The 15,638-nt window shown below is 48.9% G+C and overlaps 2 protein-coding genes and 1 pseudogene across 7 annotated transcripts in view; 1 reads left to right on the forward strand and 2 right to left on the reverse strand.

The window, feature by feature from the left end:
* Chrna10 (cholinergic receptor nicotinic alpha 10 subunit) lies at positions 1 to 14,648 on the forward strand. 5 transcript variants are annotated; one of them, XM_013079092.3, is made up of 7 exons: positions 1 to 114; positions 3,960 to 4,030; positions 8,332 to 8,481; positions 10,591 to 10,736; positions 11,133 to 11,287; positions 11,916 to 12,448; positions 13,183 to 14,648. In XM_013079092.3, exons 3-7 carry the CDS (start codon positions 8,421 to 8,423, stop codon positions 13,629 to 13,631), a joined length of 1,344 nt encoding a protein of 447 aa, XP_012934546.2. In that variant the 5' UTR covers positions 1 to 114; positions 3,960 to 4,030; positions 8,332 to 8,420; the 3' UTR covers positions 13,632 to 14,648. The 5 variants fall into 5 exon arrangements, with proteins under 5 accessions (XP_012934546.2, XP_004863376.2, XP_004863375.2 ...); XM_004863319.3 differs by lacking the exons at positions 1 to 114; positions 3,960 to 4,030 and adding an exon at positions 7,543 to 7,600; XM_004863318.3 differs by lacking the exons at positions 1 to 114; positions 3,960 to 4,030 and adding an exon at positions 7,544 to 8,250.
* On the reverse strand, positions 3,497 to 5,055 carry LOC101723681 (rho GTPase-activating protein 11A pseudogene; annotated as a pseudogene).
* Positions 14,640 to 15,638, reverse strand: part of Art1 (ADP-ribosyltransferase 1) — a 14,676-nt gene continuing 13,677 nt past the window's right edge. For both annotated transcript variants that reach the window (XM_004863446.3, XM_021243235.2), the window contains exon 6: positions 14,640 to 14,958. In XM_004863446.3, the coding sequence (XP_004863503.1) occupies positions 14,867 to 14,958 (92 nt within the window). In that variant the 3' untranslated portion in view covers positions 14,640 to 14,866. The remainder of the gene's footprint in view (positions 14,959 to 15,638) is intronic.

The following is a 15,638-nucleotide window of genomic DNA, read 5'->3' on the forward strand; positions in this document are numbered from 1 at the left end:
CACCCCTGGCTCTATTCAGGTCTAATTTGGTCAAAATGAGGCATCTAGCAAGTTCCAGTTAGAATTAGGCCAAAGACTTCTGGAACATGAAGGAATGCCAGATAAGAAAGCAGGGTGAGTATGTCCTGGGACTGGGGCTTCAGTTTAACTTGGACCCTTATCAGGGACAAGTGTTACTTAGCTGGGAATCCCCTCCTTCATGACTTAGTGTGTGAACCTGAATGACTCCCACAGCACTGCTTGGCTTCTACAAACAGTTCTTAACTCACTTTCCTTGTCAGTGGTGGTTTTAAAAAAGAAAGTGTTATAGGAACAGCCTTTACCAGTGAATATGAGCAGTATTTCCTCTTAGGGCAAGTATTATTCCTTTGACATTAAAAAAAATACAAACAGTTCTAGGGGCTGGGGTTTTGGCTCAGTGGTGCTGCACCTGGCTCGAAAGTGAAAGGTCCTGAGTTTGACCCCCGGTACTGGGGAAATAAAAGTTGTAAATCAAATGTTTATCACTGAATCCATCCTGGATTATAGAGATTAGAATTCCAGTTCAAAGTAAGGAGGATAATCTCTTCTACATCTCCAAAGTCTCATTGTTTTAAATATTTTCGTTTCTCAAAAAATGACAGGAACCAGTTTCAACAGAGCTGTGGAATCCATAACCTCATTATGACATCCAGTATAACATACATATTCAAGCAGAACCCTGAAGTAATGCTAAGATTAGAGTTAACACAGGTCTGAATGTTTTCCTCTTGTACTCAGTTTTTGTTTTTCTGTTTTGTTTTTTCTTAGTCAAGGTCTCACTGTGTAGCTCAGGCTGATCTGGAATGCACTATGTAGCCCAGGCTGGCCTGGAACTCTCCAATCCTCCTGCCTCAGCCTCCTGAGTGCTAGAATTATAGGCATGGGCCACCATGCCCAGCCAAATTCAGTTTTGTTTTTATATTTCTAGAAAATGAGTCGATTTTTTGATCCTTGGTTTCAAAGAATCAGCTCTTAGACTTAATGTATTTTTCTGGAGTTTAGTATTGTACAGATACTCCTTTAAAGACTGGGTTCCAGTCCCGCAACTGGATTAAAAGAATTGGTCGCCAAATGAGGAATTGTGTACAGTATGTACATTACAGTATTCAGAACCAAGAAATGGTCAAAGTGAACTCCAAGTTGATGACTTTGCTTTTATTTGCATAACTCTTCCATGCGGTACTGTAATGTATACCAGAACACAAAACTATAGTACCATTCTGTACAGTACTTGGCCAAAATTACAGTACTGTACTGTAGAAGAAGCCACCATAAGCCCGAACTGCTGCTCATATTCCTGCCTTGTAAGTCCGAATGTAGGCTGTAAGTCTGAGCAGGGGTTGCAAGTCCAAAACGTGCCTCAGTTGTAAGTCTGAAAGTCATTAACAGGAATATCTATATTACTTTTGCTTTAAACAATTCTCTCAGGCTTTCCTCCTTTTTTTTTTTTTTTTTTTTTTGGTTGTCTATGTAGTTCAGATTGGCCTCAAACTCACCAATCCTGAGGGTTATTTTTAAAGCTTGTATTACAGAAACTTTTACCTATCCAAAGTAAAATAGTGTAATGAACCCACATGCAACATTTGTCACAATTTTCAGTCTTACTTCATCTTTACTACTTACTTCCTGTAACAATCTGGGAAGGAAGAGGAATGAGGCCACCTCGACACGCTGGCTGAAAGCAAAGAGACAGACTTTATTCATCTTGGTGGAGTGGACTGAGGGCGGACAAATGACCAGCAGTGCCAAACAGACAAAAGGCAGGGGTTTCTATACGGGAGTGGAGAGGAGTCTGGCACATCTGTCTCGTGTGTGGGCAGAGCAAAAGTGTGGTTGGGGTCCATGCAGTGGTCAAGGCAGGGAAGATGCTGTACTGTACTTTGTGCTGTAGTTTGTGGTCTTTCCTCTAACAGCCCATCCTGTGTGCTATCTGCTCCAAGACAGCACCACTCACCTCTGCTGCATGTTTTTCGGAGAGCTGCAGGTTTTGTATCTGTTAAACTGTCGCTTGGAGTCATACAGCATATGCATTAACCATTTCATGGCCAAATCAAGCCAAACACTTCTACCCACTTAATGATGTTATGTCTAAGGCAGATCCTTTCATCAATATTTTTAGCTTTTTCGTTTGGTTTTTTTGTTGTTTGAGACAGGGTCTCACTATGTAGTTCAGGCTGGCCTTGAACTCACCACGTAACCCAGGCTGGTCTTAAACTCACAGCAATCCTGCTTCAGCCTCCTAAGTGCTGGGATTTCAGGTGTGCACCACTATGCCAGGTTCAATATCTGTCTTTCCTAACAAGTGAGTTTTTATAAATACAATCATAATGTCATAGTCACACCTAACAATTAATAATCCCCTCAATACTGTATTTTCAAATTGTCCCAAATGTTTCAAAAGTTAAGTTTTTACAGGTCTAAACAATACACTTTGCATGTGGTTAATAAGTCGGCCCTCTATCTTTTTAATGTCTTTTCTTTTTTTTTTTTTTTTTTTTTTCGGTAGTAGGGACCTTGCACTTGTGAGGCAGGTGGTGGAACCACTGAGCTAAATCCCCGGCCCAGTCCTTTACTTTTTGAAGTAACTGGATCATTTGTCCTTTAGAAAGCTGGGGGCATCTGGATTTGACTGTCTTATATTTTTATAATATTTTTATCATTTCAAAAGACATGTCTACCTGTCCCACTTTAAGATTATTCATTCGGGTTTGTCAGCCTGAGTCACCCTTTCTAATGCTTTCTGTCAGCTTTTCACCTGATACTGTAATTGTGACCACGTTACATCATTTTGTACCAGCTACCTCCCCCTCTGGGTCCTTCTGAGGCAACGAAGATTGAAGCAACAAAATAGCAAGTCATGAGGAATAACGTGGTGCATGTTTTATTAGAATAAAAAGAAAAAGATGTTTAAATCCATCTTCTATACAGAGGCCTTCTATCCAGTCTTCGGTACAGGTGCACGTGACAACACAGGAATGTTGCTTCCCACTGCCAGGCCTTCAATATCCAGAAAGCCGCTGTCCTGTTTACATTCCAGTCTTCCACAGCTCCTGGTAGTTTACTTACAGACATGTTCTTTGCCCTTCGAATTTCACTCACTGAGGTCCTGACAGTTTCCTCAGGTTAATTATTCAGGCCCTTTGCCTTACCTGTCTTAACTTCTGTCGCCTGGCATCATTTTCAATATTGTATTTCCTGTATCTTTTTGTGTGCTGATCTCATTTTTTTAATTAATTTTTTATAAATCCAGCCAGCAATTTCTTTAAAAAGGTAAAGTGTAACCTCTGTTTTAAGAGATCATAAAAAAAGTGTTTAAATACTGCCATAATTAAGAAAAACAAAGTAATTGACATGTGCAGTGAAATGAAGATGTTTCAGAGAAAATGCACTGCTTAGTAATTTTCCTGCGCTACAAGCTAACATGTACATGATCCTGCAAGTCGCATTACCAATTACTAATTTTATTTACATTCACGATAAGTATAACATTTGCCAATTACAAATCTACAGGTTTACTTGTTGGTAGCAGTTGAGCCTTTGCAATACGATTTTTTGGAGAACCTTTGTACCAAGCCCTTTCCCTGTCTGATGGCTTCCTAAGGACCCTGTTTTTCATCCCAGGAGAAAAGCCCAGATCATTATTCACAACAGACCTTAATATATCATGATTGGTCAGGTCCTCCAAGGGAACCTTAACTTGACCATTAGGTATCACGTCTTGCTTACAAACTTTAATTTGTAAAGAAGCAAAGAAGCATTTACAGAATCTGGGTGCCTCTTCATCTTTATAGATGTCTGTTCTTTAGGATGTAATTTGGTACCTGAAATAGAGGATTCTTTTGATGAACTTCTGTATGAGAGGGAAGAGCACTGTCCAGCTCACTATTTAACCAGAGGAGAAGCAGCATCACTAAGACATGTCAACTTTTGCTTTACAGGTTGTCTGCCATACTCCAACAAAGAATTAATTCTTCTAACTGACGGACAGGGGTACACTGAAATTTAAGAGGTGACTTTGGTTTTGTTCTACGTGATTCATTTAATGAACGCTGATTAAACCACTGTACGTGAGCTGAAACCTTCCTGTGCTCTGTAATGTGTGCATTTTCAGAAACCATTTTATTGCATGTTTCCACCAGTGACTGCTGCTTAACAGTTCTCACAGGGCTAGGTTTTGACAGGTTTGTTACATCACATATGCTGTACTGAGAGGAAGAGGGTTTAGCCTCATCCTCCCTGGGAACTGCACACTTCACTAAGTTCTCTTCAAACCTATTCTCATTCTCCTTTGGGGATTTAGTTTATCTTTTGGGAACTGCTCTTCCTTAATTTGTTCCTCAATAGGGCAATAATCTGTAAGAGTCTGTACTACTGCAGCCTGTATTCGTAGCTTTTTTTCTGTTAGCAGACATCTTTTCGTGTCCTTCACTTTGTGAAGAAGATTTGGTGCAAATATTACTGCAAGATTGCTGCTATCCATCTTATTCTTACTGGACCTAAGAGAAACATTCCTGAGAAAGTTAAAGAAATATCTTAATATATCAACTGTAGGATCAGCCATAAGGCAGGAAAGTAACAATGTCGCTGTGTTATTCTCCAAGCCTAACTGTTGAGCTTTGAAAAGTGCTTCATGCAGATCAGCCAGGAGAATGGGCTGTGGCAGTTCCCTAAAAAACTGCTTCAGAAGTCCTGCAATATCACAAGGAAGTCCAGAAGACAGTCCACCTTCACCATTATCCAGTTTATTCTCTAGTGCCCTTAAGCGAATAACAGATCCTGACTTCCTAAAAAGCCCTTCGGTATGAATATGCTCTTCTAAAGTTTTGCAGGCATCCACAAGAAAGCTTGGAATGTGTCCATATTCTGGCACAACAGAATTGAGCAATGCATTAAAAGGTACTCCAAATATTTTACCCTCTATTTCCGTGGCTGCTGCTTCACATTTCCTGCGATCGCACTGCCCATGGCCACACTTGACCTTAATACCATAGACAGCCGAGGGTGCTGCAACGCCAGTCTAACCAGCCTCTGATCTCACAAGCCGGACGCGTCAACCCCTCTCCGGGGCAAGATCCGGGTCCTGAGTTTTGTTCGCCACAAAGTCTTCCAATTCCCCAACACTCTCGGGTTAGAGGTTAGAGCTCCACTCCTCTCTGCCTTCCACTCCGGCCCCAGGACTCAGCCACTTTCGGGGCTTTGCCGCGGGCCTCTGTACACTTACACCCTCATCTCCCGACCCCGGGGTTCCAGCCACGCCTCTTTCACTTACACCAACCTTCTTTTTCTCACCTAATCCCTTCAGTTGCTTACTCTCAGACCTCCCTTTTCCTCCCTGATTCTTCCGGTTCCTTGCATCAACGCCTGCTACCAGTTTTTCACCACTTCCGACCACTTCCAAAGATCTGTTCCCTTCAAACCTCATTCTGCCTGCTCTAGCTCTCTCTGAAAAAAACTTTTCCGGTACTGAAACTGAACACCTTGCGCTTGTGAGGCAGGCGCCGCGCCACTGAGCTAAACCCCGGCCTAGCTCTCTCTGAAATGAAATGACCCCTGCTTTCTGCCCACAAGCCCGGCAGGCGCAGCTGGGCCTAAGTCTCACGGCCCGCGCCTGCCCCGCCTGGCACATCCCGGTGCACTAAAGCCAGGCAGCTTTCCTCGTGCCTCCCTCCGAGCCCACCTCCTCTTCCTCCTCCTCCTCCTCCACGGACACTCGGTACTCGCCAGCCGCTGATCTCATTTTTCATTAGCTATTATATACACTAATTGTTTATATATACATATAGTTTTTATAACAGCTTCTTAAAATTACCCAACTTTTGAAATTTAATTTCAATCTATTTTCTAATATTTTCTAATTTATTTTTTCACCCCAAAATATAAGAAATATTTCAACATTTTTTAAGGAAATTAATATTTATTGGACTCTTTTTTACCTGGCAGTTTTACATACATTATCTAATACTGAAGACAATCCAGCTTGTATTATTATCCACATTTTTTAAAAGAAGAAAACAAAAGCCAGAGAAGATAAGAAAATTGCAGAGAATCACACAGTTTGTGAGTGGGGGACATAGGACGAGAACCCCTCCAGTCTGGTCTGTCCAGCAGTCCATGCTGAAGGAATCTGACTGCTGCCACGCTGACCAGAGGGAGTTTTAAACCACTTCCATCCCGCTATGTTTTTATACCTGCTAAAGCGGTACAATCATGGGTTAATAAGGCCCAGTAACCATGGCTACACCCCATAACTTGCCTCATCCTCCAGCCCCGTTCTTGGCAGGCAACCACCACTCCGTGTGCTTTCTCAAGCCTGTCCCAGTGGGAGCTGTGACTCTTTTCCACTGAACTCTCCCCCTCCACAGTCCCACTTGGACCTTCCCTTTTCACAGCCCCTTATGCTCATGACCTCGCAGTCTACGGGAGTTATGGGTCCGGTCTGCGTGCCGCAGCCGTCCCTCTCAGGTTGATTTTGAAATAAACCTGTCCCGACTAGTGAGTTTGTACCTTTGGGGTTTTTTCTCTTTTCCTAACTCCTGTTCCCGGTATTCCACCTCTCCTTGCTCTGAAGGTGGTCCATGTTTCACCCATTAGGATGCCATATGTGATTTCTCATACTGCCTCAAAACCTTTACAGATATTTTTTTGGAGGTTTGTTTTTTGGTTTTTTGCTTTTTTTTTTTTTTTTTTTTTGGTACCGGGGATTGAACTCAGAACCTTGCGCTTGCGCAGCAGGCGGCAAAATCACCGAGCTAAATCCCCGGCCCTGGAGGTTTGTCTTTGTTTTCATGCTGGGGATTGAACACCTGCACTGCACCCGCAGCCCCAAACCTGCCTTTTAAATGGTTGCATATGCCTTCCTGGGCTAGGGAGGTAGCTCAAAGGTAGAGCACTTTAATCCCCAGGACCATAGAAGTATATATATAAAAAAATTTACCTTCAAAATCATTTTCCCATCAAAAAGAATTCTGAAATGAACAAATGGCATTTAGTGGACACAAGGCAGAAACCCTAGAGGGCAGAGTGGACCATTCTCCTTTGGCATCACCAGAAATTTCCTCGGCATCAGTCCTCTAGCCTCCCCACTTGCTTTCCCTCTTGTTTGAGCCTCCATGTTTGATCTTGACGGAAAGCTTCTTTTTCTCACCATTATGTATAATGTTGGCAGAGGGGTTTTTGTAGGAATTCTTTATTAAACTGAGGACATTTCCCTCATTCCGAGTTTGCTGAGAATTTTTAGCATAAATAGGTGTTGGACTGTGTGTGCAGTTCCATTTTGAAGTGATGTGAAAAGCTCATGCCACACCTAGAGGGAGATGTTGGGAAGGTGGATGGAGACAAACATCTAGAGAGGGGGCTGGGGCACAGAAAGAGCAGGGACTTGGCATCTCCACCACAGCTGAAGTCACAGTCATGGATGGAATTGCCGGGGCAGTTTATGTAACTGTTGTCAAGCCAACTTGGACAAAAGTAATCAAAACAAACCTTGGTGGGCTATAAATACCCATGAATCTGTGTGTGTCCCAGAAGCAAGCCTAACTCAGAGTTAGAGAGAAGCTTGGCATGAAGCGTTTAGCTTGAGGTGCTCAGCCCCTCTCTGGGAGGACAGCCTTAGGTCCAGAGGGAGCCACAGTGGCAGAGCTGGGAGGGGGGTTCCCACCAAGGTGCTGGCCCTCATACCCTGAGGCCCAGGTCTTTGGCACATCCTGGCCTGGCCCCCCGTGTCCCTGTACTCAAGGACGGGCCTGAACTGAGCCTGGGTGCTCCTTTACAGAATTTGAATAATTTAGGCCTCAGCAGCCGGAGGTGTCAGTTTCAGCTGCTCTGTTCCCATGGCACAGGTGTCCCTGCCCTGTAATTAAGCTAATAACAGGCAAATGGGGAGGCCCCCTGCCCTGTACTTCAACCCTGGGCCTATTTGAGTCCCTCCTGCTTCTTGTTCTCTGAGATCATTAGGCTCACTTTGAGCCCAGGTGCCAGGAGCAGAGGACTTGAGTCAGGGGCTCTGAAAGAAGGAGAAAGGGAGAGCAGAAAGAGGCAGACAGGAAGATCAGAGCCAGGGATTCAGAGAAACCAGGTCGTTACAAGGGGAAAGACAGAAGGAACTTGAGACAGACAGGTAAAGAGGGGGACGAAGCATAGGAAAGGGCACAGGCCAAGGCTGAAGGACAAAAGGTTCAGCAGAGGTGAACCAGCAGATGCCAACAACCAAGTATTAACATCAAAAAGCAGGTGCAAAATAGGGTCAGATAACCAGAGGGCAACAGGAGAGTAGCTGGACCCACGAGCCATCTCAGCCTTTCTTGTTTTCAGGTACTGTCCACGCCGCCTTTACCAGCTAGGCCTGATACGGACCGAGGTCTGGTTGGGAGACCTGCCCCACCTCTGGCTGTGGCAGAGCCATGGGGCCCCGAAGCTACCACCTCTGCCTGAGCCTCCTGCTCCTGCTCCTACTCCCCACAGGTATGAAGCTCTGCGAACCAGCCCTGGCCTCTCCAGGCAATGCTGTCATTTCTGTCAGCTCCAAACCTCTCTCCCCAAGACGTCTCTACTACCCTGGGAACAGGCTCTCTCTCTCTGGGGAATGTGGGAAATAGTTGCTTGAAGGGGTTGAGAGACTTGCCTGACTGGGGTGGGAGCAGCGATGTGGCATTTCCAGAGATACAGCTGGAAACTCAAAGGGCCCAATCGTGAAGGGCCTTGAACGTCAGGCCAATGATTTAGCCTGCAACCAGGGGAGCCCTGAGCAATTTTAGACAGGTACTGGCCTGGGAGAAATACATGTCTAAAAGCTTAATGTGCTGGAACTGTACAGGCTGGTAGGAGACAGTAAATTTCAGGCAGGCAGAGTTGTGAGGAGGCTGCTACTGCCCCCATTGTGGTCCAAGGTGGAAAGGAAGGCTCCTGAGCTGGAGAGGAGTGGAGTCAGAGGGTGTCTGGTGGGATTTGGAGAATCTGACAGGGTTTGGAGACTGACTGGACTGCAGGAGGAGGCAGGGGGAGAGGGAATAAAGGAAGGAAAATTCCAATTTCCTGGCATCACCAGGAGTGCTTGTTTGCTGAAATAAAGAACACAAGATAAGCAATTTCAAGCCAAGTGTGGTGGCAAACATCTGTAATCCCAGCTACTCAGGAAGCTGAGGCAGAAAGATTGTAAATTTGAGCCCAACTTGGGGGACTTAACCGAGCAAGACCTTACCTCAAAATCAGTCCATTGGCCAGGTATGGTGGTATAATCCCAGCACTCAGGAGGCTGAGGCAGGAGCATCACCATGAGTTTGAGGCCAGCCTAGACTACATAATGAATTCAAGGTCAGCATGAACTACTTAGTGAAACCCCCATCTCAAAAAAAGAAAAAGTCAGTCAATCAATCAAAGGACTAGGGATGTAGCTCAGTGCAAAAGTTATGGGTTCAATCCCCAGTACAAAATATAAAAAGCAGATTTCAGGATCTGGAGGGATAGCTCAGCAGCAGAGCACATCCTTAGTGTGTGACAAGCTCTGATCCGTGCCATACATCTGTGCCAGGACCAGAAAAAGAAAAAGAGGGCTGGAGAGAGTTAATATTTAGGAACTACAGAACTAAAAATGCTTGAAAAAAATTAAGCAGTGGACAACAGTGCATATGGGTCAGGAACTGAGAAGAAAACTTTGGCTTAAGAAAAAAATGAAGGGCCAGGGAATCAGCTCAGTGGTTGTGCTGCCTGCCTCAAAAGTGCAAGGTCCTGATTTCGATCCCCGGTACCAAAAAAAAAAATTAAAAAGAAACAGGGCCGGGAATTTAGCTCAGTGGTTCCACCTCCTGCCTCACAAGCGCAAGGATGTGAGTTCGATCCCTGGTACCAAAAAAAAAAAAAAAAAAGAAAAAGAAAAAAATGAGGAAGGACAAGATTCTGAGGACAGTGTTTAAGTCAGGAACAAAGGAAAGCTAGTATATTTTCAGAAGCAGGAAAGCCAGGCATGGTGGTCATACCTGTGGTCTCAGCTACACAGGAGGCTGAGACAGGAAGATGGTTTGAGCCCAGGTGTTCAAGGCCAGCCTGGACAAGACACCAAGACCTCTTCTCAAAACAAACCAACCAGTAGTTGGCTGCAGAAGAGGGAATGTTCCTTAAGTAGAAAGGTCTGAGAGACCAGAGGGATAGGCTAATAACGTTTGGAATGCCTGGATAAAAGTCTGGAGACCTGGGTTTATGGGATCCTTTCAGCCTTTTTTTTCAAATTTTTTGTTTTGTACCCGGAATCAAACTCCAGACCTGGCACTTGCCAGGCAGGCACTATGCCGCTGAGCTAAATCCCCAGCCCGGATCCCTCCAGCCTTTGTGGCAGGGCAGGCAGAATCCAGATCCTTGGGAAGGGAAGAGAAGAGAAGAAACAAGTCAGTGTCTCTCCAGAAGATAAGTCCATGGCCTTGGCCTCATTCATCCCTGGAGACAAACCAGGGAGGAACCAGAGCCACAGCTAAGGGGACAAAGGGCAGGCAGCAGGTGGACACTGAAAAAGCTGTGGGGCACTGGAATGGGTGCCGGGACCCCAGCTAGGGCTTTGGACAAACCTGACTGCTCCTCCAGAGTGCTTTGGAGCTGAGGGCAGGCTGGCTCACAAGCTGTTCCGTGATCTCTTCGCCAACTATACAAGTGCTCTGAGACCTGTGGCCGACACAGACCAGACTCTGAATGTGACCCTGGAGGTGACACTGTCACAGATCATCGACATGGTATGTTGCGGTTGTGGTAGAAGAGCTGTGGAGGGTTAGTTACCCTGTAACAGGGTCAAGGGACTAAGGGGTGAGAAACTTATTCTCCCAGCAAGTCTCTAAGTGTTATATTCACAAGGATAAATGTCACCAACTGTCAGGTGCCCACAGTGTGCCCTACACTCTGCACCCTTGAACTCACTGAATCCCCAAGCAGGGCTTATCCCTCCATATAACTACTGAGGAACCTGCGGTCCAGTGATGAGAGAAACCTACCAAGGTCACACAGCATGGTCGGGCCTGGGTGGGAAGTGGACTGCACAGGGGAGTCAGGCGGGGGGGCTGACCAGAGCCCCGCAGGTGAGTGTGCACAGAGAGCGGGAGATGCAATACAGGTGTCTACCCCCTGACTTCCAGGATGAGCGGAACCAGGTGCTGACCCTGTACCTGTGGATCCGGCAGGAGTGGACGGATGCCTACCTACGATGGGACCCCAATGCCTATGGTGGCCTGGATGCCATCCGCATCCCCAGCAGTCTTGTGTGGCGGCCAGACATCGTGCTCTATAACAAGTAGGCCTACCTGGGGTCCCCTCCTCTCCCACCCCTCTCCAGAGCTACCCTTCACCCCAGTATGCACTGATCCCCTGGGGCCCTTCTAAGCGACCAGGAGCTCACAGCCACCCCTCACCAAGGCACCCCACTTTAGCCTGACCCGGGCCAACTCAGGCTGAATGTCTGCTGGGAAGGGGCCATGAGGGCCTCTTTCTGGCCCCCTCCACCCTTCCAGGGCAGCTCTGATCTCAAGGCTTCCCAGGGTCCTCCTTCCTCCAGGGCCTCTGGAGCTTTCCTTTATGTCACCCGAACCAGTTCTGCTTTCCTAGCCAATGCACGGGGCTGCATATCTTCCCAGGGCCTCGCTAAGAAATTCTGCAGATGACCCCAAAGGTCACACTGGCAACCCAGTGTCATTCCTGCATCTGCAGTGAACTTTCTACCCTACCTGGGCTAGATCTGTGCCCTTCTGAGCCCTTCAGGTGCTCCCCCTCCTAGACTTCCGCAGACAGAAGGGCTGCCTGCGGCGTGCTCCACCCTCCGTGCAGCCCGGGCTCCTTCCCGGGTCTGCTGTGAGCTCCGTGGCCGCCAGGCTGCAGTCAGGTGGATGCTGTCAAGCGGCTGATCTCCATCTCGCCTGCCGCAGGGCAGACGCGCAGGCCCGGGCCTCGGCCAGCACCAACGTGGTCGTGCGGCACGATGGCGCGGTGCGCTGGGACTCGCCGGCCATCACGCGCAGCTCGTGCCGCGTGGACGTGTCGGCCTTCCCGTTCGATGCGCAGCGCTGCGGCCTCACCTTCGGCTCGTGGACGCACGGCGGGCACCAGCTGGACGTGCGCCCGCGCGGTGCCGCCGCCAGCCTGGCGGACTTCGTGGAGAACGTGGAGTGGCGCGTGCTGGGCTTCCCCGCGCGGCGCCGCGTGCTCACCTACGGCTGCTGCTCAGAGCCCTACCCGGACGTGACCTTCACGCTGCTCCTGCGCCGCCGCGCCGCCGCCTATGTGTGCAACCTGCTGCTGCCCTGCGTGCTCATCTCGCTGCTCGCCCCGCTCGCTTTCCACCTGCCCGCTGACTCGGGCGAGAAGGTATCGCTCGGCGTCACCGTGCTGCTGGCGCTCACGGTCTTCCAGCTGCTGCTGGCCGAGAGCATGCCGCCGGCCGAGAGTGTGCCGCTCATCGGTGAGCCCGGCCTGCATCGTGGGTGACAGAAGGCAAGGGCTTTGGAGGCTGAGGGAAAAGAGTAGGTGCCTGCCAGGGAGAACCCCTTCCCCTAACGTCCACCGGGTGTCAGTCTTTTGTCAAGGCCTAGGTACAGGAAGATCCATCCTCCGCCCACCCACCACCCCGTGTCGTCTTATTTTATTTTTATTTATTTTTGGTGTTTTGAGAGAGTCTGTCTACATAGTTCAGGCTGGACTTGAAATCACTGTGTAGCTCAGGCTGGCCTCAAACTCACGGCAATCCTCCTGCCTCAGCCTCCTGGGTGCTGGGATTACAGGTGTAAGTCCACCACCCCTGGCCTCAGTGTTTTAAACATAGGCAAAATGTACAGAGCACTGCCTGTGTACCAGGCTTTCTCTTGTACACTTGACATGAGGTGAGCAGCACCACAGACCTATAAGGTAGATTCTCTCGTTGTCCCAGTTGTACAGAAAAGATCAGAAATTGCCCCACATCATGCCTGTAACTATGGGAGCCTCCTGAGTGAGAACAGGTAGCTTCTGCAAATGTACTGGTAGGAAAGAGATGTGGCAGGAACTTGACTGTTATCTCCCTCCTTCCATCCTGGGGGCTTGAAGGGTCCTGAGAGTCTCCTGGTGGGCTTGTTCAGATTCGTGGAGGAGGCAGTAGGGAAACAGAATCACCAAGTTCTTGTTTCCAGCCCCAACTGGCTCTCTGTCTGTCTCTTCTAGGAAAGTACTACATGGCCGCTATGACCATGGTCACTTTCTCAACAGCACTGACCATCCTTATCATGAACCTGCATTACTGTGGTCCCAGTGCCCGCCCAGTGCCAGCCTGGGCTCGGGCTCTCCTGCTGGGACACCTGGCAAAAGGACTGTGTGTGCGGGAGCGAGGGGAGCCCTGTGGGCAGCCCAGGCCACCTGAGCCAGTCCCCAGTCCCCAGCCTCCTGCTGGGCCCCCAGCAGGCCCTTGCCACGAGCCACGGTGTCTGTGCTACCAGGAAGCAATACTGCACCATGTAGCCACCATCGCCAGCACCTTCCGTAGCCACCGGGAAGCCCAGCGCCGCCGAGAGGACTGGAAGTGCCTGGCCCGTGTGATGGACCGCTTCTTCCTGGGCATCTTCTTCTCCATGGCATTGGTGATGAGCCTCCTGGTACTTGTGCAGGCCCTGTGAGGGGCTGGGGCTGGGTACCAGGAAGCTGCTCCAGCCACAGCACCTCCCGACAAGGATGGCCAAGGCCAGGAGGTGTCTGGTCCTCACAGGAGCCAGCCAGTGGCTCCCCAGTAGGGCACCCTCTCTTCAGGACCAACACTACTGATTTCACAGTCCCTAAGGATTCCTTGTTGTCTATGTGTCCTAACTACTTCCTTAGTTCCTAAAAGAGGAGAAACTCTTAACAATGTCCATGCTCGGAGTTAGAGCTCTCAGGGGGAAAGTGCAGTTATTATATAAGAAACAGAGCTGCTACATTTCCTGTCTTGCTAGGCAGCTGCTGTTTCAGGGACTTAGTCTTGCCATCCTTGCCTAATGGCTCACAGAAGGAAATTCGTGGTCTAGTTTCCAGAGCAGGAGGCCATACAGACATTTGGCCCCAGAGCCTCCACTTGTAATAAAGTAAGTGTGCTCCTGGCATCTCCCCGATGTCCTGTCTTTCCTGGGGCCCCGTGGTGGTAGAAGTCAGGGATCCAAGCTCTTCTCTACAGACAAGAGTCTTTGAACTTACAGATCAAAGCAGTAATTACATCTTTGCTGAAAAATAACTAGGATCCCAGGATAGAATCCAGTTCTTCCTCTGCATTTCTCCTGGTCTCTGTCCTCTGGAGTTAGACATGGTCCACCCCATTCCCACACAGATGTTTGGAGAGGTGGAAAGCATCAAAGTGGGGCCAGTGCAGGAACCAGCCATTCATAGGCATCGGTTCCTCTCTTGACTCTCACAAGGTTCCTGGTGCCATCTCTGTGCCTCAGACCCAGTCTCTGCTCTCAGGAACTAAGGACTGGGACCCATGGGAACACAGAGGCAGGGATCCTAACCCAGCCAGTGGCAAAGGCCAGAGACAGCTTCCTGAGGAGTGACTAGGAGCATTCCAGATGGGTATGTGAAGCGTCTGAGTCACACAACTCCCATGGCCAAGTGCTCTCCCCTCACCTAACATGCCTTCAATAAAGTGAAATTCCTTCTGTCTCCAAGTGAGTGCCCGTCTGTCCTGGAGTCCTCCTACCTCTAGCAAGAGCCTCACTCCTGGAGCCCAAGGTTCGGTCCCCAGACTCCTGTGCCTCCACCAGAGGTCTGGCAGCTGCAGATGGGTTTACCAGGCAGCTTGAGAACGCTTGGAGCACACTCGTGGCCAACATCTCCTGTTGGCGGTTGGCGGAGGCACAGGCGGGGCTGCTCAGTGTCTGGTGGGTCAGAGCAGGTCTGGACTTGCTGGAAGGGCCTCCAGGAACCACAGCAACAGCAGCAGGGACCAGACTGTGAAGAGGGAGCCCTGACACGTGGCTGCAGGGTAAACAGGAAGGGGAGGATGCGAGGAGCAAAGTGAGGACATGAAGATGAAGAGACTGATACCCAGAATACACCAGGAGACAGATGAACAAGGATTCAGGGAGGAGGCAGGAACACCCAGAGGCCATCAGGTTTCAGTCCCCTGACTTCTGAAGATAGAAATGAGGCATTGCAAGGTGGGCTGGAACACGGGATAGAGACCTGAATGGGACCCAGGGATGCTGAACTTGGCTCCTCTGCCCACACCCTGGGCGGAGACGTGCTGGGTGGACTGTGGGGGAAACAGCTGACCTTTTCCAGTGCCCAAAGTTACACTAGAGCCCAAAGAAGAAGCCTGAGTTGGATGCTGGAGACTCGGCTTCTGGTCCTGCGCTAACTCAGTAACCCTGGGTGAGTCACTGCTGCCTCTGGTTCTCGTTCTGCTGAATCATGCAGGTAATAGCCTGGTTCTGCCTTCTTCTGACAGTTGATGGTGTGGTAAAGATAAAGGGAGATGATGTCTGGGATCCATCCTGGTGGGGTGGTCCGGAGTTTGACTCTAGATCCAGGCTGCCTAGGCCCCACCCACCTGTACTAGCTGTGTGCTATAGGGCTGGTTGCTTCTCCTCTCTGGGCCCTTTTTCCATGCACTGTTGAATGCGGTGATGAGAGGACCTGCACTATAGAGTGTGGCA

This window comes from Heterocephalus glaber, unplaced genomic scaffold (assembly GCF_053883595.1).
Source record: "Heterocephalus glaber isolate CG9 unplaced genomic scaffold, H.glaber_assembly_v1.0 deba00001428, whole genome shotgun sequence".
Classification (NCBI taxonomy): domain Eukaryota; kingdom Metazoa; phylum Chordata; class Mammalia; order Rodentia; family Bathyergidae; genus Heterocephalus; species Heterocephalus glaber.

Excerpts from the sequence above, each read along its gene's own strand:
- Chrna10 (XM_013079092.3), top strand. The coding sequence starts at position 8,421 with ATGGGGCCCCGAAGCTACCACCTCTGCCTGAGCCTCCTGCTCCTGCTC. Across the intron at positions 10,737-11,132 it reads TGTCACAGATCATCGACATG|GATGAGCGGAACCAGGTGCT; the intron begins GTATGTTGCGGT and ends CCTGACTTCCAG. Across the intron at positions 12,449-13,182 it reads CGAGAGTGTGCCGCTCATCG|GAAAGTACTACATGGCCGCT; the intron begins GTGAGCCCGGCC and ends TGTCTCTTCTAG.